The sequence below is a fragment of the Herpailurus yagouaroundi genome, unplaced genomic scaffold (assembly GCF_014898765.1).
Source record: "Herpailurus yagouaroundi ecotype Mexico unplaced genomic scaffold, PumYag 184, whole genome shotgun sequence".
NCBI classification, from domain to species: domain Eukaryota; kingdom Metazoa; phylum Chordata; class Mammalia; order Carnivora; family Felidae; genus Herpailurus; species Herpailurus yagouaroundi.
The window spans coordinates 32,200,744-32,227,795 of NW_024412415.1; the positions used below are offsets into that span (position 1 = coordinate 32,200,744).

Here is a 27,052-nt window from a genome sequence, read left to right on the forward strand (position 1 = left end):
TAAAACATTGGAAGGTGAGGGAGAGGGGATGCCAGTAGCAAGATAGTTCTAATGCTCTCATCTTTTGAAGATGGGATATGTTATTCAAATTTCAAACACGACTTCAGGGGCGCTGGGGTGGCTCAGTCGGTTAGGTATCCGACTCTTGATTTCGGCTCAGGTCGTGATCTCATGGTTCATGAGATCAAGCCCCGAGTCAGGCTCTGCACTGACAGCACAGAGACTGCTTGGGATTGTCTCTCTCCCTCTCTCTCTGCCCCTCCGTCTCTTTTTCTCCCTCTCAAAATAAATAAACATTTTTTAAAAACATGATTTTTAAAAATCTAAAGGTTTTTCATAATCACCTTTATTTAACTACAGGGTGGGTATCTACAAGTTACTGCCTGAGAGCTGACCACCTATTTTTGTACATAAAGTTTCATAAGAATACAGCCCAACCCATTTGTTTACATATTGTCTATGCTACTCATTGTCTATGCTACCTCTGTGCAGAGGAATCTTTTTCAACTCACAGGAATCTTGTGGTAAAGAAATATTGATTTGAGGTTTAATAATTTGTTGGGTTTAATTCAGCCTTCCCCCTCCTATTAAATTCATGTCAAAAATTAAGTTTAATAATGTAATATAAATCCTATTTTTATAAGATGATATATTAATCATTCCAAAGATGTCAGGGATAATGGATCACCTAACGATATTTGGCATGGTTTCTTAAACTTTCATCTTTGTGTTTTTCTACATTAATTGGAATCTTTATGATGAGCATATATCATTTTTACCAGAATAATAAAATAGAATGGTTTTTCTATTTGAAAACACTAGAAGCAAATATACCAAGATATTAACAATGATTAATTCTGGCTGGCAGGAATATGATTGCTATTTTCTTTTTTTAAGCTTTTCCATATCTTTTAAATTTTGAAAAAGCTATTACAGCAGGTTTAGGCATAAAACGACAGAGTTTGGGAAATAGCAATGAAGTACCAGATATAGGGAACATTGTTCTATATATAGGATAGTCCATACCATTTCCAGCCTAAAATGTAAAGTGTGGGGGCGCCTGGGTGGCGCAGTCGGTTAAGCGTCCGACTTCAGCCAGGTCGCGATCTCGCGGTCTGTGAGTTCGAGCCCCGCATCAGGCTCTGGGCTGATGGCTCAGAGCCTGGAGCCTGTTTCCGATTCTGTGTCCCCCTCTCTCTCTGCCCCTCCCCCGTTCATGCTCTGTCTCTCTCTGTCCCAAAAATAAATAAACGTTGGAAAAAAAAAAAACTTGAAAAAAAATAAAATGTAAAGCATGATATAAAGGAGAAGCCAGAAGCAGAGGAAATTTGACTTCTGTTAGGCAATCAGCACATTCACGAAGCTGGTTTCTTTCATGTGCATTAATCTCAACCCACCATTGCATGCTCGTCCCCCACCCTACCCTCCTGGCACACACCCCATACTCCAGCCGCACTGAGCTCCTCGCCTTCCGTGAAATCTTCATATGTCTGTATGCGACTCTACTTTGTCACCACCATTCTTTCCCCCTATAATTGCGGCCTCTTCTCCACGTGATATAATTCAATGCTTCTCTTAAGACACAATTTTTTTTTAAATTTTTTTTTTCAACGTTTATTTATTTTTTGGGACAGAGAGAGACAGAGCATGAACGGGGGAGGGGCAGAGAGAGAGGGAGACACAGAATCGGAAACAGGCTCCAGGCTCCGAGCCATCAGCCCAGAGCCCGGCGCGGGGCTCGAACTCACGGACCGCGAGATCGTGACCTGGCTGAAGTCGGACGCTTAACCGACTGCGCCACCCAGGCGCCCCTTAAGACACAATTTAAATATCACAGCCTTGACTGCACATCAGAATCACCTGGGGGGCTTGATAAAAAATACCAAGGCCGAGGCTCCAGTCCAGCTACTTGGATTTATTTGCCCAGAGTTGGGGCCCAGGCAGCAGGATTTCTCTCTTTCTTTTAATTAAAAAAATTTTTAATGTTTATTTATTTTTGAGAGAGAGAGGGAGAGGAGGGAGGGGCAGAAAGCGAAGGGGATAGAGGATCTGAAGCAGGCTCCGCACTGACAGCAGAAAGCCTGATATGGGGCTCGAATCCACAAATGAGAGATCATGACCTGAACCAGAACCAAGAGTCAGACACTTAACCAGCTGAGCCATCCAGGAGCCCCTAGGAAGCAGTATTTCTGAAAAGCTCCCTGAGTGATTCTAATATACAGCTCGGGTTGGTGTTCCAAAACCTTCTGCAGTGCCAGCAGGCAGAGTTAATTACTCCCTCTTCTGCACTCCCAATGCCCTTAGCTTTTCCATTCCTGGTGAAACTTAATGCTGATCGTATTAAAATTAGTGTTAGGTAGTAAGTGCTCAGTAAATGCTGAAGGTCATTACATGCCTTCTGCCTCCAAGCAAGCTAATGCAAAGTGGTTATCCTTACCATGGGAATGTGGCCATAGAGTGGGCTTATGTTCCGCACCCAGCGACACTGTTCCTGGGATTTATTTCTGTAATCTTGAAAGGATGTCAACCTACAGTGTAACCTTCTTCTCCATGCCCCTACACACACACACACACATACACACACACACACACAACCCTTGGGTCTGGCTTTTACATCGTTGAGATCTATGCAATTGAAACCATTGAAGAAAGCATTATGAATGTGCTGACTGCCTGGCAGAATCTGAATATCATCTGCCTTCCACCCTTTGTGTTTTTATGTCGGATCCTGTGACTTTGGCTTTCAAGAGCAGGTTGTCAGGTGTGCTTTGTCAAAGGCTTTCAGAAAATCCAGATAAGTGATGCTCTATGCTCTGAAACTGCCAAACCTGTATTTTACATCTTCACAATGCTTGACAATTTTATTTAAGTGGAATCTTTCTTTCTTCCTCCAATTTACCTTTGCCTCCATGACCCTGATATCAATCAGACAAGTGGAGACCCTTCCATCTCTGCTACTGAAAATCAGCTATACACAGGCCTTGTCTGGGGTACCGTACTTTGGGTGATTAGCTCAGCCTCCCTGATTAGGAAATCCTGGAGGCTACTCATGTCTGGAGGTGTGGTGGGTCAAGGAGAGCTGAGGATGAGAACGAGAACAAGGTGGATGGGCAAGATGGAAGCTCCAGAAGAATACCACGTGCACATGAGCCCTCACTGTCATTGAGGCAACGCCCGTGGCACTCTCCTTTCCTCCTCCAACTCACCTGGAAGGAAGATTGCCCTGACAGCCTATTCTTTTCCTGTTAAAAAAAAAAAAAACCAGGGGCGCCTGGGTGGCGCAGTCGGTTAGGCGTCCGACTTCAGCCAGGTCACGATCTCGCGGTCCGTGAGTTCGAGCCCCGCGTCGGGCTCTGGGCTGATGGCTCAGAGCCTGGAGCCTGTTTCCGATTCTGTGCCTCCCTCTCTCTCTGCCCCTCCCCCGTTCATGCTCCGTCTCTCTCTGTCCCAAAAATAAATAAAACGTTGAAAAAAAAAAAAAACCAAACAACCCTACTTATAGGGGTGCCTGGGTGGCTCAGTCAGTTAAGCCTCAGACTCTTGATTTTGGCTCAGGTCATGATATTACAGTTCGGGAGTTCAAGCCCCACATCAGGCTTTCAAGCCTACTTGCAATGCTCTCTCTTCTTCTCTCTCTGCCCCTTCCCCACTTTCCCTCTCTAAACAAACAAACGAACAAATAAATAAATAAGCACTAAAAAAAATTTTAAACCCTAATCATAGTCATTTTAAACTCTGCTTACCAAACATTTGGTGTTCACAGTCTGGTAGCTGCTCACAGTTTCCCTTAAGCTCCACATCCTGGCAGTGGGAGCCTAACACCTTTGTTCACACAGACATTTTTCAGCCAATAGATATTTATTTTGGAAAGTGATTTTCTCCCCCCAACCTCCAATCTTCATGAAATTTCCCTTTTGTTTTCCTTGACCTTGATGAGCAAAACAAGGTATGGTACAACTGAGTCCAATGGCAAATTTCACTAATGTAAAATCAGATGAATCTTAAACTTGAATAATCTGTGTATTTCTAGTATACTGTGTAACCTTAAACAAATCTACTAACCTTTCTGTCTTGGTTCTTTATGAGTCAAATAGCAAATTGTTACCTAGTTCCTCTAGAAGCTATGCAAATTAATTAATGTTTGGAAAATTTAAATCAGTCTATAAATACCAAACAGTTGCATCTTCCCTGCTGAGAGCACCCAGGTAATTCATAATGTCTTACAATAAAGGTAAAAATAGTATACTTGAGCTATACCATTAAATGTGATTTATATGAATACATATAGTCTTTAAAAGCTAGAAACCATTTAACAGAAAGAATTCATATTTCATGACTATAATAAAAGCATTTAATGACTTTAGAAAAGGTAATCATCTACTATAACTGATCTAGACATCAAGTCTTTAATTCTCTCTGAAATGTTCAAGAATCCACTCAAAGTTCATTTTTAACCTGTTAATGTTGACTGATACATTTATCTTTCAATTCTCCCAGTTTGCTCATTTTTTTTGTTGTTTTTTTTTTGTTTGTTTGTTTTTTTACTCTCAAAACTCTAATATGTATTTCCTGAGGATTTTGCCTGTACAAAACTTTGCTGTATTCAAAACCTCTTCTGTCAAGATTTAGTACTTTTATATCGTAGTCATTAAAACTGAACAAAATCTTAATAGTTCCTTTATTAACTACTCTAGTGACTTTGCATAGTGGAAATCACAACATGTTAATTGGATTTAATTAACTATTTTAAATTACACAAACTCCTGACAGTAGACAGTAGCACAGGGTACTCATGGGCAATAAAATTGGAGCTGCTATTGCTACTTTATTAAAACTTAATGAAACTATTCATAATCTTATTTATTGTTTACAAGAAGAAAACTGTGTTCATTTTGAAAGCAAAAATGCCTGCTGAAAACAAATTTTTTGATCATCTAGGTGAAGGTTCAGAAGTTAATAGAAGGGTCTACCGTATCCAACCTCACCGTTCTCCCAGCTTCTCATCACAGAAATCCCTATTTCACCCCCATACCAGTCTTACAAACGGAAGCCAGGAAAGGTTAGTGATTCAATGACCATTTTATGTGCTTAGGAATGTACGGGAAAGAGCATTGAGGTGGGATGGGGGGACCTGAGTTTGAATTTGGGCTCAGCCATTATTTCTTCTAGGTGTCCTTAGACAAGTCAGGTCCTTACTCTGGCCTGAGTTTCCTCCTCCATAAATCAGAAGGTTGGGCTAAACAATAACTGGAGTCTCTTTCACCTCAAAAACCCATCATTCTATGAATTTCATATTGATTCAGATGTTGGTGTTAGTGTGTGTTAAAATTATTATTGTGTTTATATGGTATTATTAGAATTTTTCAGTCTTCTGAGCAGATAGTTTCTGATGCCATTCTGGTAGCATTTAAAAATTTTTATTTCAATATACTATTATGCAAAAATATGAAGCCAGAATTAATGTAATTGGCATTTCAGCCATGCATGTCTTAGTCTAAATTCTAGTGTTCGTGAATCCAGTGGATTTCTGGTTTTTAGAAAAAAATTTTTTTTTGAGGGATAGCACACGCACGCACATGGAGTTGGAGAGGGGCAGAGGGAGAGGGAGAGAGAGAATCTTAATCAGGCTCCACACCCAGCACAGAGCCCTACATGGAACAGATTTCTAGTTTTTAAACAAAAGGTCACATCATCTTCATCTCAGGATCCCCAGTGTCTAGAACCATTTCTAGCATTTTCGAGACCCTACCTGTTGGTTGAACGAATAAGTAAATGAAAGAGTAAGTGAATGAATAAGGACTGAGTGTTGTAAATATCATCCTCTCTACTTCTCTCTGCTACTTAATTTTATTAGCTGAAGTATTAAAAATGCCTAAGTGGATCCCCTTTTGTATCTCAAATAAAACCAAGTGATATGGTCTTTAATTATTCCTGTATCACTTTCTATCTGTTGTCTGGAATATTTTGGACTAAAGTTGGTTCCCGAGAGTTCTCTTGGTCCTTGGAGTTTTGAAGTTCTCTGTCTTGTCTGCTCGTCTACTGACCTGTTGGTGGAGGAACAGCAGAACTCAAGAGAACCCAGCATCATTATAAGTCCATTAATGTGTGAAGCTCACAACCGTAACTGTTACTTTTCTAGTTATAAACCATTATTGTTCAGCAATCTTTATGATACATGATTTTACTTAGTTTACATATTTACTACCTATAAATACAGAATAACTCCAGCAGAGTTCTTGCTTTAGTACCATATTATGTTCTTCCTTGATCAAATTAGGATGACTGAAATAGTGAATGAGTGAATCGATAAATCAATAAACCAATGAATCAATGTCCACTTTAGCAATAGACATAATGAAAAATTGCTGCAAGACAAAAGTGAATCTAGAACCATGGCAACTTGGTCCGGAAAAAAAACACATTTTCATCCCTCAGTTATCTACCAGAGAACATCTGGCTTTCCATAATATTTGTAATTAATCAACCAATTAATCAACATATATTTATTGAGTGCTTACCATATGTATGGTACTGTGCAAGGTAACATAAGTGTCAGGAAAGCACAAGCCATGAAAATGTAGACACAGTGTCTAGTTTTGTACATATTCCCAATGTCCTTACCTGCCATTTAAGCTTCACCTCAGATCCGCACATGTCCAGCATGAGGTGAAAGATTAACAACATCCAGAAGAGAGAGTTGTCTCGGAAAATGCAGGATGGACTCCCCAACTTCTTCTTGAACTCTCTTGCTATATCCAAAAAAGAAATAAAGTAGTTTGTTTGTGTTTTTTTTTTTATGGTTAAGAATTAAGTCTTGGGGTGCCTGGGTGGCTCAGTTGGTTAAGAGTCCAATTTCAGCTCAAGAAATCAAGAGTCCGACTTGATCTCTTGGTTTATGAGTTCGAGCCCCGCGTCGGGCTCTGTGCTGACAGCTCAGAGCCTGGAGCCTGCTTTGGATTCTGTGTCTCCCTCTCCCTGCCCCTCCCCCACTTGCTCTGTCTCTTTCTCTCTCTCAAAAATAAATAAACATTAAAAAATTTTAAAAAAGAAGACTATAAGACTCACAGTACACAAACCAAACTTTCAGGCTGTGTGTGACCTCAAGCAAGTTGCTCTCTGGTCTGAGAATCGACTCCAAACTCTACAAATAGGGCAGGCCTGACCTGGACTTTCTCTATGCTCCCATCACATGGGCCTTCCTTCTGGTCCTCATCAGGCCAAGCACATTTTCACACGGGCCTTCTCAAGTGCCTGTATCTCTGCCTCGAAAAGTCACTTCCTTAAGCATCTGCCTTTTCCTTCATAGATGACCACGATTTGTAATTATGTATTTATTTGTGAATTTATTTAATGTCTTCATCCTTCCTAGAAGCTCCATAAGTTCTCTCTGGCTCACCACTGCATCCGCAGCCCCGACAGCTAATAGGCACTTAACAAATACTGGTTCAATGAATGAACTTCTAATCTCTAATCCATTCAATAAGAAAGTAAGAGTGTTATGAAAGTTTAATGAGGCAATGGTGTTAAGGGACAATTTCCCAAAATAGGTAAAATCATGGATCTCATACAAATTTAAAATGAACACATGTCAAAGATTTTATTTATTTAACTCTTTGATTAAAAGAGAGATCTGTAGGATATCACACTGATTTAAAGAGAATCCAAAGAACACACATTTGTAGATCAGAAATATTAAAATAAATTTGCAAATAGATGCAAAATTGACTTTTCTATGGGAAGGAAGAGCATCTCTTCACCAGAGACAATTTATTTTCAAGTTTATAGATAAGAATTATTTGCATTTGCATTAGTACTAGCTTTGTTTTGTTTTGTTTTTACAAATTAACCTTAATCTCTACTGAGTTATGAAATAGCTCAGTCAAAGATTAGGTCCAGATAACCCCTAGAGGCTACAGCATTCCATTCGAAAGATATCCAGTAATCTCTTTTGCTTATTCCGAAACTTAAACAAAAATATTCCTATAGTCTTCCACCATTTTTTTTTAAAGTTTATTTTGAGAGAGAGAGAGAGAGAGAGAGAGAGAGAGAGAACAAGAGTGGCAGAGGGCAAAGAGAAAGGGAGAGAGAGAATCCCAAGCAGGCTCCACGCTTTCAGGGTAGAGACTGAAGCAGGGCTCAATCTCACAAACCATAAGACCATGACCTGAACTGAAGTCAAGAGTCTGATGCTTAACCAACTAGGCCACCCAGGCGCCCCAGTCTTCTAGCATTTTGATCAAAATGATCTCAACAAGGGGAGCCTGGGTGGCTCAGTCAGTTAAGCGTCCAACTTCAGCTCAAGTCATGATCTCGCAGTTTGTGAGTTCGAGCCCCACATCGGGCTCTGTGCAGACAGCTCAGAGCCTGGAGCCTACTTTGGATTTTGTGTCTCCTCCTCTCTCTGCCCCTCCCCTGCTCATGCTCTGGCTCTCTCTGTCTCTCAATAATAAATGTTAAAAAAAATTTTTTTTTAATGATCTCAACAAAACATTCAAAAAATAAGTCTGGTCTCATTAGGTTTGTCCTGATTATTTATACATGTGCAACAAGAATATTAATTCTCCATCTAGGCCATCTTAGGTTTGCTCTGCTGAAAGTTTTCATAAGGAATCTCAGATTAATCTTTTTAAATACTCTATTATGTGCTATCTTAAGGCTAGGAAATCAAGCCCAAGAAACTCTGCCTGCCACATTTCAGCTACAGGATTTGTAAATGTGGGTAAATTCCTCTCTTCTAGAGGTGCTCCAATATCCTAAAGTTCTTGGGCCTGCCAGGACATGACCTTCTACCACCTGTAAGGATGGAAAACCTATAAGCCATGTACCAGGCCAGTCTTTTTGGAAGGCTTTGGAAGCACTGGCTCCATACGGTCAACTTCAGTTCTTTAAAAGTTACTTGTCATTCATGATTAATAAGTATCATTCTTAAATATGAAATTTCAGGCAAAGTCTTGGTTGCATAAGTGATTTTTCCAATGATATCTTAGTAAAAGGAGAACAGATTTTTACTGAAATTATGCAAATAACTATCTTGCCATGAAAAGTAAGGAGACTCAATGAGAGTTTCTGAATTTGAGAGATGAGGGGGAGCACATTTAAAGTATTAGAGGTTTGATTTCCCTATTTTCTAGAAATTTTAAGAATATTCAGTTTACATATGCACTTACTTCTCTCTGTAAGTCGATCTGAACAGAGCTCCTTTAATTTGAGACATTACAGTCTAATTTATTAATACCATCTGGAGACAGGAAAAATGTCTACATTCACAATGAGAGATAAAGACTTTCCTGAATTACGTAAACACAAACATACAGATACAGACAGGACTTATAGCTTCAATGCTATAATTTCAGCTACAGATGAAAAATAAACACAGAAACACGCTTGCTGGTCCAGATACCAAACAGTTATTCTCCTTCTCTGTAGGCATGACATTCCTAGTTGGTCTGAGCTCAAAACACACAAGTGGACAAACAGAAGACTAACAAACTGTATTCTCTATTGTCTCTCACTCAGTGGGGAATTAGATCTCCATAAGACATTAATCCATTTATGGAGATCACCAAATTCTCAGTCTCTAGAGCTACCAATAAGGAATTACTTAGCCATAAATGAACCTAAGAGATAAACAAAACAAAAAATTTTTGTAGGGAGTAATACTAAAATTAGAAAAGCACTCAGTAAGGTTCTATTGCCACTTTGAATTCACCCACAGGTGCTAAGAAAATACATGCCTGGCGTTGGTTCCTGTGAGGTGCACCATGTCTGGCAATTTCAGGTGAATCTTTTGCTCATCTTGCTGAAGTCTCCAAAATTATTAGGGATATATATATATATATATATATATATATATATATATATATATATATTTTTTTTTTTTAATGTTTATTTATTTTTTGAGAGAGACAGAGACAGAGTATGAGCAGGGGAGAGGCAGAGAGAGAGAGGGAGACACAGAATCCAAAGCAGGCTCCAGGCTCTGAGCTGTCAGCACAGAGCCCGATGTGGGGCTCTAACCCACAAGCCATGAGATCATGACCTGAGCCAAAGTCAGATGCTTAACTGACTGAGCCACCCAGGCACCCCAAAGGATATATATTTTAAAGTAAAACCATGACTCTTATACAACTATAAAATGAAAACATCCAAGGTTTTATTCACCTCATCGATTAAATGAGAGCATCAGTAAGATGTTACAACTGGTTCAAAGGAGAATCCAAACAACAGATATCTTTACAAATCAAGCATACTGAAATAAATTTGCAAATAGACACACAACTGACTTTGGGGGGGGGTTATTTGCATGTGTATAAACAAGAAATATATGCATTGCTTTCAGTTTTCCATAAATTACCCTTAATCTCTAGAAAATAGACAATTGAAAACAAATGTGATTATAGGGCCAGATAATCTCCAGAGGTTCCAGCATTAGGATAAAAAAATACCCAGTCTCTTTTGCTTATTCCAAAGTCTTAACTTCTTCCTTCCAATGCTAAATGTACACACATGTGTTTATCTAAGATTAAGTGAGTCGCTCCAACCAGTACTAAAGCAAAGGTTATAATCACATTCGCTGGGTTTCCCTCTGAGTTTGGTAATGAAAATATATTGAATTAGAAGGAGCTCTGTTTTTCACATCTGCAAGTCAGGCATAGTTCTTGGAAACGGGATTTGGTATTTAAAGGTGGAAAATATTCGTTGAGGACACAGAATTAGTCTTAACATTTTAAAGTGGTTAAATCCAGTGCTATAAAAATTAAAACCTGAAGTCCTAATTTCAAAAGGGGCTTAAAGAGTTGTACTCTGGATTAGCACTTCTTAAATTTTTAAAGTACAAAAGATTGACCTGGCATGCTTACTGAAAATGTGGATTACTGGGCCCCAATTCTACTGGATCTCAAACTTCAGGACACATTAAGTATGTCCTAGAGTCTTCAATAATACAGATTCCCAGGCCCTGGTTTGGGCAGACCCAGGAGAGGGCCCAGGAATATTCATTTTTAATACACAACTCTCCCCCAAAATGACTCTGCAGTAAGCAAACTAAAGAGTTCTCTTTGGATTCATTGGTTTATGAGGGAAGTCTTCTGCTCCACAACCCCTCGGCGATCATTCCTCTGATTCCTGTAACACTAGACTTAATAACAGCATAGCATGGTCATTGAGGGACTAAGGCAAATGGAAACAATACTTGTTCTTCTTAGGGTCTGTGCCAACTTCCCAACTTAGTCCAGCTTGGTACACAGCTTGCGGACGAGGATTTCCTTGAGACCTACGGTTCCTTTACTTTCCTTCCTGTTACACGAAAGCAACAAGAAGCTGAAGCCCTGTCACAAGTTTATTTCACATACTCCCTGGGTTTCTGGGTTTCTGGCTTCAATACAACAGATCCATCTTAATGAAAGTATTGTCCCTGCTAGAAGGCTTTGCTCAATTATTCATTGATTCATTCATTTGTTTACTTAGTTAACAGTCTCCTGTCCTTAAAAAGCCCTGGGACCAGCCATGCCGACATAGTAGGAGTTCTAAGTATTGTAAATTAGTTGCATTAATACTAACCATGCTGCTCAGTTACACTAAATTGATCTATTTGGGTGATCACATCTTCTGGTGACATGAGTAATATCTGAAAATAACTTTTCTTTTATAAAATCTGACTCATTGTCACAACAGCGAAATAGTTTTAAGCACATAGATTTTTTTTCTTTCAGTAAAAAACATCTCTATGGTTATGATGACCGTGTACTTGTTTTTTTCCGAATTTTAAAAAAAGAGTAACAAGATTATCAATAATTGAAAAATGTTACATATAAAGAAGTTTTAGTGTGCCCTGAAATGATATTTCTACCTTAAAATGAAATTATCATAATACAAGTTTATTTCATATTGGCATTATTGGAAATGCCATTTTTTTCCTTGGGTTAGAGTTAATGGCTTAAATGAATGTGTACCGTAGCTGTTTTTCCATGCAGAGGATGAAGGCACTAGATGTACTCTCACAAATAAGAAGATGAATAGAGTAAGTTACACTTGTGAAATTGATGGAGCTCAGACGTTGTGGAAACACTTGGCATTAAAACCATATTCTTCTAACCTTCCTTTCCAGGAATTTTAAGTATGATAGAACGAGGACTAATTCCACCAACAGCAAGGATTACCTTTCAGAATCCACCCATTGCACCTAGAGCAGCTCTTCTGCATAATTTTGATGAAGCACATAAGATTCCACCTGCTGGTAAGACAATCTTGCCTGTATGCTTAGTTGCGGATACACAGGAATTACCCCCCGCCAAAATCTAGTCTTCCAATATCCAACTTTTATCTTCAATAATAAGACATGAAAGTTGTAACAGTTGTGAGTCTCACTTGGCTGAATAAAGTAACTTCAGTCTCTTTGTCACATACCTACGCAGGGCCTATTGTCTGTGTGTTAGAAGGTTGGTTTTTTCCAGAGGCCTGCAGCTTGGTTGGGAAAACAAGACAGAACAAAGATAAAAAAATACAAAGAAGCATAGCATAAAAACCCAGTGGATGTTAAAGTCTAGTGCTACAGGTGTGCAGAGGAATGATAGAGGCAGGGTGAGAAAACAGACTTCAAAGAAGAGCCTGGATGAAATAGGGTGTTCGAGAAAAGTGCCCATCTGGGAGTCTACTAACTAGTTGCAGAACCTCAGACAAGACAATTACTTTCTCCAGGCCCCAGCTTTCCCAGTTTGGAAATGAAGAGGTTTGGGCTAAACTAATTCATCTGTTCAACAAATGTTTGTTGAGTGCTTGCTTTATCAAAAGTAGCATTTAAGTGCTGGCGACCCAACAGAGAATAAGTCAGACAACCTTTCTGTCCCCATGGTGCTTACATTCCAATGAGAGATACAGATAATAAGCAGGTGAGTAAATGAGAATTTAAGCTAGTGATAAGTAAGAAATAAAACAACATGAATGAGAGTGGAAAGGAGGTGGTTATTTTGCTTGTGAGGGGAGGGTCAGGAAATGCCTCTCAGAAGATGTACAAGGCTTGAGTTGAGGTACAAATGATCAGAAGAAGCCACTAATGTAAAGATCTAGGGGAAAGTATTTCAGATATAGGCCAGCACAGATACAAGGGCCTAAGGACTAAGGAGGGAATGAGCAAGGCTAGTGTGGCTAGAGAGCCAAAAGCCAGAGAGAGAGAGAGAGGGAGGAGGTGAGACTGGAGAAGTAGAGAGGGATGACATGCTGCAGGCTGAAACAGAGACTACGAGTTGTCCTCAATATTCATTCTTCTCTACTTCCACAATAATGGAGTCATGGTGGGCACATGTCAGGTTAGCTAAAGACTACATTTCCCAGGCTTCCTTTCGGCTAGGTGTGCCATGTGACCAGGTTCTGGACAAAGAAGATGGAAGCAGAAGTGGGAAGGGAAATTTCTGGCCATTAGGAATACTACTACTATAACATTCTCGTACATGTCTTTTAATGTACATATATATGCATTTCTGTTGGATACATATCAAAAAGTAGAATTGCTGAGTCCCTTCTGGGAAGGGAAACTTCTGGGCTTCTGCCTTTCCTTTCCCTTCTCTGGCTAGGTGGGAGGCGGATGTGATGGGCAAGCACATAAGAGTCAGAGATAGAACTCTGTGTGGCACCTCTGAGTTTGGCAGAGCTGCCCTGCCAACCTGGGACTGTCTTCCTTTCAACTTTTGTGTCTTCCTTTCAAACTCTTTATTTGTTTAAACCATGTAATGTATTTTAAGATCTTTCTCTGTAAACATCTTTGACTATAGCAGAACCAGCACAGCTGCCTTTCAAACCATGATGAAGAGTTGGATTTAATCATAACTCCAATGAGAACCCAATGAAAGGTTTAAACAAGAAGATGAAGTGATCTGATTTATACTTTAATAAGACCATTCTGACTGCTTTACAGATGATGAATCATAGGGGAGCAAGAAGACTAGTTAAAGGCTATTTTGGTAAATGAGGTGAGAAATGATGGTGGATTTGAGGAAGTATCAGAGGATTTGAAGAGAAGTGAACAAATCCAGGTAGAAATTTGGAGGTGAGCCATGAGGGCTGGATGACAGATAGGAAGGAAAGAGAGGCATTGAGGATAAATATGTATAAATGTATGAATGAATTATGTATGAGTGTGCCCAATTTTGTATTCATTCTACTGTTGATGGGAATTTCAGTGGTTTATAGTATAGGGCCATTAGGAATCATACTACTAGGAACATTCTTGTACATGTCTTTTAATGTACATATATATGCATTTCTGTTGGATACATATCAAAAAGTAGAATTGCTTCATAGGGTATACATATGCTCAGCTGTAGTAGATATTGCCAAATGATTTTCCAACATGATTATGCTGATTTATTTTCCTACTAGCAGTACATGAGAATTCCAGATAATATATATCTTTATCAACATTTGATTTCAGTTTTGTTTCTTTTTAGAATTTTAGCCATGTTGATGAGTTTGTTGTGGCATCTCTTTGTGGGTTTAATCTTCATTTCCCTGATGACCAATAAAGTTGAGCAGAGTTTTTCTGGTATACGTATTGGTCATTTGAGTATCTTCTTTTAAAAAGTGATTCAAGATTTTAACCTATATTTTTTAAAAAATGGGTTGTCTTGGGGAGCCTGGGTGGCTCAGTTGGTTGAGCATCAACTTTGGCTCAGGTCATGATCTCATTGTTCATGGGTTCAACCCCTGCAGCAGGCTGTGTGCTGATACCTCAGAGCCTGGAGCCTGCTTTGAATTCTATGTCTCCCTCTCTCTCTGCCCCTCCCCTGCTCACACTCTGTCTTTCTCTCTGTCTTGAAGATAAACATTTAAAAAAAATTTTTAATGGGTTGTCTTTCTTTTTCTCAGTTATTTATGGAAATTATCTATGCATTCTGGATTCTAATCTCTCATCAGTTATATGTATTACAAATAATTTTTCCTACTCTGTGGTTTGGCATTTCATTCTCCTACTGGTGTCTTTTTTAATTGAACTTTTGGTTTTGAAATAATTGTCATTGGGATGTAAGAAGTAACACAGAGAGATCCCTTGCACTCTTAACTCAGTTTTCCTCAATAATAACCTATGGCAAAACTATAGTGCAATATCACACCTGGATATCGATACTACCAAGATACAGGATATTTCCTTCAACCAAAAGATACTTCATGGTGTCCTTTTATGGTCACACCTACTCCCCTCCTGCCCACATCCCTTCAATAATCCCTGCTGACAACAGTCTGTTCTCAATTTCTATAATTTGATCATTTCAAGTATGTTAGATAAATGGAATCATGCCTTGTGTACCCTTTTGGGATTGGCTTTTGTCACTCAGCATAGTTCTTGGGAGATTCATCCAGAGTGTTGCTTATATCAATAGTTTGTTCCTTGTTATTGCTGACTAGTACTCCATAACATGAATGTACCACACCTGTTAAACCACTCACCTATTGAAGGATATGTGGGTTGTTTCCAGTTTGGGGCTACTATGAACATTTGGGGCTACTATGAACAGCTGCTAGAAATATTTGTGTACAAGTTTTTTTTTATGAATATATGTTTTCATTTCCTTGGGATAAAGGCCCAGGAGTATAATTGCTGGATCTTATGGTGATTGTTTGTTTATTTCCTCTACATACATTTAGAACGACATCAAATAGTGTTAGAATTTTTGTTTCAACCATCAAATATAATTTAGAAAATTCAAGAGGGAAAGGAAAATCTACTGTTTTACCTATATTTTTGCTTATCATGTTCTTTCTTCCTTCCTGATGTCAAGATTCTTTCTTTTATCAATTCCTCTCTATTTAGATAATTTTCTTTAGCTATTCTTTTAGAGTTGGTATACTAGTGAAAAATTATCTTCATTTTTCTTCATCTTCGAATGTCTTGATTTCCCCCTTTATTTTTAAAGGATTCTTTCACTAAATATAGGATTCTGGGTTGACAGTGTGATTTTCTTTCAGTACTTAAAACACAAGTCTTGCCACTTCTTTTGGGGCTCCATGGTTTCTGATGAGAAATCCACTGTCATTTGAATTGTTTTCCCCCTGGAAAGATCTTGTTTTTCTCTTGCTGACTTCAAGAACTTTTTCTGGTTCCAGGTTTAAAAAAAAATTTTTTTTTTTACATTTATTCATTTTTGAGAGACAGAGAGAGAGCGTGAGCAGAGTGGGGGCAGAGAGAGAGGGAGACACAGAATCCAAAGCAGGCTCCAGGCTCTGAGCTGTCATCACAGAGCCCAATGAGGGGATGGAACTCACAAACCTTGAGAACATGACCTGAGATGAAGTCGGAAGCCTAACCGACTGGGCCACCCAAGTGTCCCCAAACTGGGTAATTTCTATTTTCTACCTAGTACATCATTGATTCCTGTCTCCCCCTTCATTCTGTTGTTGAGCCATCCACTGAATTTTGTACTTAGATGATTTTGTACTTGTATTTTTCAGTTCCAAAATTTTAATTTGGTTTCTCATTATATGTTCTATCTTTGTATGTGTGGAAACTTTCTGTTTCTTGGCTGAGATTTTATATTTTTTAATTTGTTTCAGATGATTTTTTAATTGTTTGTGGAAGCATTTTTATGATGTCTTCTTTAAAGATTCTGTCCAATAATTCTAAGATCTCTGTCATCTTGGTGTTGGAATCTGTTCATTGTCTTTTTAATTTAGTTTGAGGTCTTCCTGGTTCTTGGTATGGTGAATGACTTTCAATAGGAACTTTGACATTTTGGGTATTATGCCATGAGACTCTGGTTCTTATTTAAATGTTTTAGCTGGTTCCTCTGACACCTATTTATTCCCTATGCATTTGAGGAGCAAGCCAAATTGGCGGTGAGAACACCTTGGTTATGTATTATTTGATTTCATTTGTTAATATTTTTACCATTTGTTCCTCTGTGAGGCTGGCCTAAATTTTCCTTTCCTTTAATGTTTTCCTTTTGCTTTAGTATCAAAGTTAGTCTTGCCTCAATAAGTGACTGCTATCTTTTTATATTCTCTGGAAGAGTTTGGATAAAATTGGTATTATTTCTTTCCTAAATGTTTGGAAGAATTTGTCAGTGCAACTATTTGAATCTGTGGTTTTCTTTGGGGGTGTATTTATATTTTTAGGTTTAATTTCTTTAACAGGACTATTTTGATTATCTCTTTTGTCTGGGTTGGTTTAGTAAATTAACTTTGTCCAAGAAATTTGTCCATTTCATCTAAAATCTCAAATTTACTGGAATGAAATTACTTACAATATCCTCTAATTATTTTTGTAGTATCTGTAGGATCTGTGATGATGTGTTTTCATTCCTGATGGTTACTTCTGCCTTTCTCTTTTTTGTTGATCAACCTCTCCAGTTTATCAATTTTATAGTAATTTTTAAAGAATCAAATTATGATGCTATTGATCCTTTCTGCTATATTTTCTATTTAATTGTCATCTGCTCTTATTTTTATTATTTCTTCCTTCTATTTACTTTTTTGGGGTTTAATTTTCCCTTTTAAAAAAACTTATTGGTAATATACTTAGGTCACTAATTTTCAACTGTTATTTGTTTCTGATATAAAAATTGAAGGTTATGAATTTCACACAAAGCACTATCGTAGCCAGAAAAAGCCTTGTTTGTTATATCATATTTTCATTATCATTTAATTTAAAATATTTCTAATTTCTTCTTTGACCCATGGAATATTTAGAAGTGTATAGATTTCAGTACTTTCTAGTTATATTTTTTATTACTGATTTCCAACCTAATCCCACTGTTTAGAGAACACACACTGCATGCTTTCAATTATTTGAAATCTGAGTTATTTTATGACCCTACCATGTGATCAACTTAGGTGAATGTGCATTTTTTTATTTGTTAGGTAGGGTATTCTGAATATATTCAATTAGGTCCATTTAATTATGTTACTCAAATTTATGTCTCTGTTAATTTTTTGCCCATTTATTCTATCAGTTGCTAAGAGAGTTTTGCTAAAGTCTCAAACTATGGTTGTATAATTGTTAATTTCTTTTCCCTTTTTTTAGTTCCATCAGTTTTTTTGTTCCTATTACACATACTTATAATTTACTCCTTTACAGAGGGAATGTATTTTCTCACCGAAAGAATTAAGTGCACAATGATTTTAAGCAGGAGTGCACAGTTTCTCTAGAAAGGACCAGATAGGAAATATATTATAAGCATATAATATAATATAATATATTATAATATAATATATATTATAAGCATATAATATAATATAATATAATATAATATATTGCATATCACATACAGTTTCTGTAATGTATTCTTTTTTTGTTTTGTTTTGTTCTGTTTTGTTTGCAACCCTTAAAAAACATAAAAACCATTCTTAGCTTAAGGACTGTACAAAATCAGACCACAGGATAGATTATACCTCTGGACCATAGTTTGAAAACCCCTGACTTTAAGTATTAAAGTTCAGTGTGTTCCAGTAATTATACCAAGAGCCAAATGAAACAAAAATCAATGCATATATTTGTATGCCTACTATATGCCCAGATTCCAAAATTTTATTCTTTGCCTTTTTAATATTAAGAAATATCTCTGAGTTCTTTTTTCCCACTCTGAGATCTTTTAATGTAAAACAATTTTTCTGGAATCACATCCTCTGGAACATATTTGTTCTATCATCACAACCACTTTCCTCATCTTTGTCAAAAATTAACCTTAACTAAGTGCTTCTGGCTGCATTACTAGAGTCTTTTGAATGGTGGCAGTGTCAACATTCTCACAATCACTTATTTCTTCTACCATTCTACTTACAATTGATTTCCATTTCATTTTCAGCACTATCCACTTTTGTCCCTTTGCTACACTTTCAACCGTTAGCCAGTTCTTTTTTTAAAAAGTGTTTTATTTGTTTATTTTGAGAGAGAGAGAGAATGGGGGAGGGGCAAAGAGAGAGGGAGAGAGAGAATCCCAAGTAGGATTCACACTGTCAGCTTGGAGCCTGATGCAGGGCTTGATCTCACAAACTATGAGATCATGACCTAAGCCAAAATCCAGAGTCAGACACTTAACTGACTGAGCCATCCAGGCGCCCCACCAATTCTGTCTTTTAATTATCCATTTTTGTAAAAACCCATGTGGCTTTATCACTGAGACAAGAAGGCAATACTACCATATTCTTTGCAGTCTGTATGTGAATTAAAAAATAGATATACTGTGACCAATCACTGACAGACATTGATAGATGTGACAGTATTGGTTTCTAATCATGATATGCATCTGTCATTTATATAGTGATTTTTGGAACAAAGATCTAGAGTAAAGTTTGTGCTTTATGTAATTACTCACAGTTAATATACCGTAGTAACTGGATTTGGACCATGTTTTCAGGAGACTGGTATTTAATTAAACTGTGGTAATAAATTTGGGCATTCTGAAACAGTGCAAAGTAAGTACTGCCTGTATATTAAATGTGAATGGTCTAAATACACCAATTAAAAGACACAGGTTTTCAGATTGGATAAATAAGCAAGATCCAACTATATGTGGTATACAAAAAACTCATCTTAAATTTAATGACATAAAAAGGATAAAATAGAAGGAGGAAGAGAAGTGAAAAATCTTCCTTATAAAAGAATCCCTAATAACATATAAGTAGTTGTTCCTCCATAGAGGAGGTGTAGCTTAATTCTCCCTCCCTTGAATGTGGACTGGATTTACTGACTCATACCCAAATAACAGAGTATAGAAAGGGGAAAAATAGAAAATTTACAGTTGAGAAACCTGGAAAGCCCTACCTTAACCAAATGCCCAAGGTTAATATCACCAATAATAAGTTATGTTGATAATTTATGTCCTCTGATATGATGTGATGAGGAGAGAACATCATATCTGTAGTGTTCTACCTAAAAACCCATAACCCCAGTCTAATCATGAAAAAAAAATCATATAAAGCCAAACTGAGGAAATTCTACAAAATACCTGACTAGTACTCCTCAAAATTATTATTGTCATGAAAAATAAAGAAAAAATGAAAAACTATCTCAGACTAGAGGAGACTAAAGAGATTTGTTGACTAAATACACCATGATACCCTGATCAGATCTTGGAACACTAAAAGGACACTGTAAAAACTAGTGAATCTGAATGAAGACTGGCATTTAGTTAATAGTAATGTACCAATGATAGTTTCTTAGTTCTGACAACTGTGCCATGGTAATAAAAGACGTTAACATTACGCGAAATTGAATGAGGGTATACAGCAACTTTTCTGTAAATCTAAAATTATTCCAAATTTAAAGTTAGTTTTTTTAAAAAAGTCAAAAGTAAATGATGGGAAAAGGCATCAATTAAATGTAAATTTAAAATTAATAAAAAGGAGATTGATGGGAAAGCTATACCATGCAAAAAATAATCCAAAAAATCTAAATTGCCTCTATTAATATCAGACAAATGACACAGTAGCAAGAATAAAGAGGGATATCAATGATAAAAAGTCCAATTCAGCAAAAAGACAAAAGAATCCTGTGTATGTACCTAATAACAGAGATTCAAAATACTTGAGGCAAAAATCAATAACAATATAGATAACTTGAACAACATTAACAACCTATTTTAACACATTTAAGGAATTAAAACAAACAGTTGAATGCTCACTCATTTCAAATGCACATTCAACAAAATAGATTATTCTGTACCATAAAAAAAATCTTACGAAACTTAAAGGAACTGAAATTTTACAAAATATATCTCTGACTAGAGCATATTTAAACCAGACATGAATTAGAGAAAAATATCTAGAAAATTTCCCAAATATTTACAAATTAAAGAACATACTTTTAAGTAACTCATTAGCCAAAGAGTAAATCACGAGGACATTTAAAAATATTTTGAATTGATGCAGAAAAAGCATTTGACAAAATACAGCATCTTTTCTTGATAAAAACCCTTAAGAAAGTAGGGATAGAAGGATCATACTTGAAGATCATAAAGGCCATATATGAAAGACTCACCACTACTATTATCCTCAGTGGGGAAAAACTGAGAGCTTCCCGCTAAGGCCAAGAACACAACAAGGATGTCCACTCTCACCACTGTTATTCAACTTGGTGTTGGAAGTCCTAGCCTCAGCAATCAGACAACACAAAGAAACAAAAGGCATCCAAATCAGCAAGGAGGAAATCAAACTTTCAGTATTCACAGACAACATGATACTCTATGTGGAAAACCCAAAAGACTCCACCAAAAAACTGCCAGAACTGATACATGAATTCGGCAGAGTCGCAGAATATAAAATGAATGTACAGAAATCAGTTGCATTTCTATATACCAATAATGAAGCAGCAGAAAGAGAAATCAAGGAATTGACTCCATTTACAATTGCACCAAAACCCATAAAATACCTAGGAATAAACCTCAACAAAGAAGTGAAAAATCTATACACTAAAAACCATAGAAAGCTTATGAAACAAATTGAAGAAGACACCAAAAAATGGAAAAACATTCCATGCTCATGGATTGGAAGAATATTGTTAAATGTCAACACTACCCAAAGCAACCTACATATTCAATGCAATCCCTATTAAAATAACACGAGCATTCTTCACAGAGCTAGAACAAACAATCCTAAAATTTGTATGGAACCAGAAAAGACCCCGAATAGCCAAAGCAATTCTGAAAAAGAAAACCAAGTCTGGAGGCATCACAGTTCCAGACTTCAAGCTATATTACAAAGCTGTTATCATCAAGACAGTATGGAACTGGCACAAAAACAGACACATAGGTCAATGGAACAGAATAGAGAACCCAGAAATGGACCCACAAATGCATGCCCAACTAATCTTTGACAAAGCAGGAAAGAATATCCAATGGAAAAAAAGACAGTCCCTTCAACAAATGGTGTTGAGAAATTGGACAGCAACATTCAGAAGAATCAGCCTGGACCACTTTCTTACACCATATACAAAAACAAACTCAGAATGGATAAAACCTAAATGTAAGACAGCAAACCATCAAAATCCTAGAGGAGAAAACAGGCAACAACCTCTTTGACCGTGGCTGCAGCAACTTGTTACTTGGCACGTCTCCATAGGCGAGGGAAACAAAAGCAAAAATGAACTACTGGGACCTCATCAAGATAAAAAGCTTCTGCACAGCAAAGGAAACAATCAGCAAAATTAAAAGGCAACCAACAGAATGGGAGAAGATATTTGCAAATGACATATCAGATAAAGGGTTAGCATCCAAAATCTATAAAGAACTTATCAAACTCAATACCCAAAAAACAAATAATACAACAAAAGACATGAATAGACACTTTTCCAAAGAAGACATCCAGATGGCTAACAGACACATGAAAAGATGCTCAACATCACTCATCATCAGGCAAGTACAAATCAAAACCACAGAGAGATATCACCTCACATCTGGCAAGATGTGGCTAAAATTAACAAGTCAGGCAACAACAGATGTTGGTGAAGATGCAGAGAAAGAGGAACCCTTTTGCACTGCTGGTGGGAATCCAAACTGGTGAAGCCACTCTGGAAAACTGTAGGGAGGTTCCTCAAAAAATTAAAAATAGAACTACCCTAAGACCCAGCAATTGCACTACTAGGTATTTATCCAAAGGATACAGGAGTGCTAGTCTGAAGGGGCACATGCACCCCAATGTTTATAGCTGCACTATCAACAATAGCCAAATTATGGAAAGAGCCCAAATGTCCATCAACTGCTGAATGGATAAAGATGTGGTCTATACACACACACACACACACACACACACACACACACACACACACAATGGAATATTACTTGGCTATCAGAAAGAATGAAATCTTGCCATTTGCAACAATGTGGATGGAACTAGAGTGTATTATGTTAAGAGAAATAAGTCAGTCAGAGAAAGACAAATATCATATGACTTCACTCATATGTAATTTAAGAAACAAAACAGATTAACATAAGGGAAGTGAAGCAAAAATGATATAAAAACAGAGAGGGAGACAAACCATAAGAGACTCTTAAATACAGAGAATAAACTGAGGGTTGTTGGCAGGGTGGTGAGTGGGGGGATGGGCTAAATGGGTAAGGGACATTAAGCAGGACACTTGCTGGGATGAGCACTGGGTGTTATATGTAAGTGATGAATCACTAAATTTTATTCCTGAAATCATTAATAATAATAATAATAATAATAATAATAATAAAGTATTAAAATATTTTTAATTGAATGAAAATAATAAAACATATCAAAATTTATAGAATGCAACTAAAATACTATTTATAGAGAAAATTATAGCATTAGATGCTTATACTAGAAAGGAAGATAGATCTCAAACTAATTATCTAAGTTCCTACTTCAAGAATCTAGGAAAAGAAAAGCAAATCATACCCAAAGCAAGCAGAAGGAAGTAAATAACAGAAATGAAAGTAAAGGAGCAGCTAGGTGGCTCAGTCAGTTAAGTGTCTGACTTTGGCTCAGGTCCTGCTCTTGCAGTTCATGAGCTCGAGCCCTGCCTTGGGCTCTGTGCTGACAGCTCAGAGCCTGGACCCTGCTTCAGATTCTGTGTCTCCCACTCTCTCTGCCCCTCCCCTGCTTGTCCTCTGTCTGTCTCTCTCTCTCAAAATAAATAAAAACATTAAATTTGTTTTTCAAATTTAAAAAATAAAAAAGAAATGAGGGTAAAAAGCAATGAAATTGAGAATAGATAAAAATAGAGAAAATTACTGAAACCAAATCTGTTTCTTGGAAAATATCAACAAACTTGGTAAACCTCTAGCCTAACAAAGGACTACCAAAGATAAAAAGAGAGAAGGAACAAATTACCACTATCATGAATGAAAGAGGAGTCATCATTACAAATCCTATAGATATTTAAAGGTTGATATGGGAACATTATAAATACCTTTATGCTCATAAATTGGACACCTTAGACTAATGGACAAATTCTTTCAAAGACACATGCTACTGAAGCTCATCAAGAAGAAATAGATAACCTGATTAGTCCTATATCTATTAAGGAAATTTAATTTGCACTTGAAAACTTTCTTAGAAAGAAAACACAAGTTCCAGATGGCATCCCTGGTGAATTCTACCAAACAATCAAGAAAGAAATATTACCAATTCTACTACAAATTCTTCTAGAAAATAGAATACAACACTCCTCAGACCATTTTATGAAGCCAACATCACCCTGATATCACAACTAGACAGACATTAGAGGACAAGAAAACCACAGCCTATTCTTCTTCATGAAAATAGACATAAAAATGTCCCACAAATATGAGCAAATTGGAATCCCACAATATTAAAGAAATAATACATCATGACCATGTAGGGTTTATCCTAAGAATGCAAGACTGTTGCAACATTTAAAAATCAATCAATGTAAATCATCGTATCAACAAACTGAAGAAGAAAAACCATATGACCATCTCCATCTCAACAAATAAAAATAAAATAAAATTCAACATGCATTAAATAATAATAATTTTGAAAAACCTAAGGGAAATATAATATAAAGGAACTTTCTCAGCCTAATATAGGACATCTACAGCTAAAATCATACTTAATAGTGAAAGATCAACTGCTTTCTATGTAAGATCAGAAACAAGGCAAAGATGTCTACTTTCACCACATCTATTTAACATTGTATGGAAGGTCCTTGGCAATACAATGAGGTAAGAAAAAGAATAAAGGTATGCAGATAGAAAATAAAAGTTAAACTGTCTCTATTTGTAAACAGCATAACTACAAAGAACATTTGAAAGAATCTACAAAAAAGCACTGAGAGAATGAATAAGAGAGTTTAGCATGGTTTCAGGATACCAGATTAATATATAAAAATTAATTGAATTTCTATATACTAGAAATCAACAATTGGAAATTGAATTTTAAAAAACAATGCCAGGGTCCCTGGCATGTTCAGTCAATAGAGCACGTGACTCTTGATCTTGGGGTCAAAGGTAAGCCATGTTCATGGATTAGAAGACTCTATATTGTCATGTTAATCATCCAAAGTTGTCTATTAATTCAGTGCAATCCATACTAAGATCAATCGGGGGCGCCTGGGTGGCTCAGTCAGTTGAGCGTCTGACTTCAGCTCAGGTCATGATCTTGCAGTCTGTGAGTTCAAGCCCGCGTCAGGCTCTGTGCTGACAGCTCAGAGCCTGGACCCTGCTTCAGATTCTGTGTCTCCCTCTCTCTCTGCCCCTCCCCTGCTCATGCTCTGTCTCTCTCTGTCTCAAAAATGAATAAAAACTTAAAAAAATATATTTAAAAAAAAAGATCAATCGAATATATGGGTAGAAACTGACAAGCCAATTCTAAAATTTATATGGAAAAGCAAAGATGCAAAATAATTTTGAAAAAGAAAAGCAACGTTGGAGAACTTAGGTTATTTGAGTTAGTATAAAGTTCTAGTTATCAAGACAGTGTGGTATTAGCAAAAGGATGAATATTGAGATCAATAGAACAAAACAGAGAGTTCAGGAGTAAACCTACACAAACATGGTCAATTTATTCTAAACAAGGACATGAAGGCAATTCAATGGAGAAAGGATAATCTTTTCAGCAAATGGTGCTGAAACAGTTGAAGATAGTTATTTAGAGAACCTTGACCCATACCTTGCACCATGTATAAAAATTTACTTGGAATAGATCATAGAACTAAATGTAAAGCCTAAAACTAAAAAAAGCTTTTAGAAGAAAACAAAGGGGGAAACTTTTTGTTTCCTCAGATTAGGCAAAGATTTCTTAAATACCACAAATCCATAAAAGTAAAAAATTAACAAATTGGACTTCACCAAAATTTAAAATTTCCTCTCTTTGAAAGGCAATATTAAGAAAATGAAAGGAAAAGCTACAGATGAGGAGTTAATATTTCAAAACGCATATTTGACAAAGAATTTTTGTCCAGAATATACAAAGAACTCTTATTGAAACTCAATAAGAAAATAAATAACCCAATCACCTATTGGACAAAAGACTAGAACAGAAATTTTACCAAAGAAGATATACAGATGGTAGATTGGTAAATGAAAGCATGCTTAACAGCATTAGATACTAGGGAAATACAAATTAAAGTAAGTCTTAATATATTTAAGATAATTAAAATCATACCAAGCTTCTTTTCTAACCACAATGGTATGAAACTAGAAATCAATTATAAGAGAAAAACTGGAAAATTCACAAATATGTGCAATTTAAATAACCAATGGGTCGAAGGAGAAATCAAAAGGGAAATTAAAAAAAATACCTTGAGGGGCGCCTGGGTGGCGCAGTCGGTTAAGCGTCCGACTTCAGCCAGGTCACGATCTCGCGGTCCGTGAGTTCGAGCCCCGCGTCAGGCTCTGGGCTGATGGCTCAGAGCCTGGAGCCTGTTTCCGATTCTGTGTCTCCCTCTCTCTCTGACCCTCCCCCATTCATGCTCTGTCCCTCTCTGTCCCAAAAATAAATAAAGGTTGAAAAAAAAATTTAAAAAAAAATACCTTGAGACAAAAATTGAAACATAACATGCCAAAACATACAGGATGCAACAAAAGCAGTTCTAAGTTCATAGCAATAAACATATATACCAAGAAAACAGAGAGATCTCAAATAAACAACCTAACTTTATACCTCAAAGAACTAGAAAAAGAAGAACAAACTAAGTCCAAAGTTATAAGGAAGGAAATAACAAAGATCAGAGTGGAAATAAATAAAATAGAGACAAGAACGACAAGAAAAAATATCAATGAAACCAAGAGCTAGTGTTTTGAAAAGATAAACCAAATTGACAAACCTCTAGCTAGACAAACTAAGAAAGAAAAAGAAAGAAGACTCAAATAAAATCAAAATGAAAGGGGAGACATTACAAATGATGACACAGAAATACTAAGGATCATAAGAAATTATATGAACAGTTATACATGAAAAATTAGATAACCTAGATGAAATGAATTCCTAGAAACATAAACTTACCAAGTTGAATCATGAAGAAATAGAAAATCTGAAGAGAACAATTACTAGTAAGGAGAATGAATCAGTAATCAAAACTTCCCAGTGAAGCAAAGTCCAGGATCAGGTGACTTCACTGGTGAATTCTGCCAAGCATTTAAAG

The 27,052-nt window shown here is 36.8% G+C and overlaps 1 protein-coding gene and 1 long non-coding RNA gene across 6 annotated transcripts in view; one reads left to right on the plus strand and one right to left on the minus strand.

The window, feature by feature from the left end:
• The window catches only part of IQCH (IQ motif containing H), a 218,903-nt gene that overhangs the window by 62,580 nt on the left and 129,271 nt on the right, over nucleotides 1–27,052 (plus strand). For all 5 annotated transcript variants that reach the window (XM_040493057.1, XM_040493060.1, XM_040493058.1 and 2 more), the window contains 2 exons: nucleotides 4,939–5,059; nucleotides 12,107–12,235. In XM_040493057.1, the coding sequence (XP_040348991.1) occupies nucleotides 4,939–5,059; nucleotides 12,107–12,235 (250 nt within the window). The remainder of the gene's footprint in view (nucleotides 1–4,938; nucleotides 5,060–12,106; nucleotides 12,236–27,052) is intronic.
• Nucleotides 1–27,052, minus strand: part of LOC121041883 (uncharacterized) — a 57,049-nt gene that overhangs the window by 21,768 nt on the left and 8,229 nt on the right. Inside the window, exon 2 of the long non-coding RNA XR_005795884.1 lies at nucleotides 6,622–6,749. This is a non-coding gene — a long non-coding RNA (uncharacterized LOC121041883). The remainder of the gene's footprint in view (nucleotides 1–6,621; nucleotides 6,750–27,052) is intronic.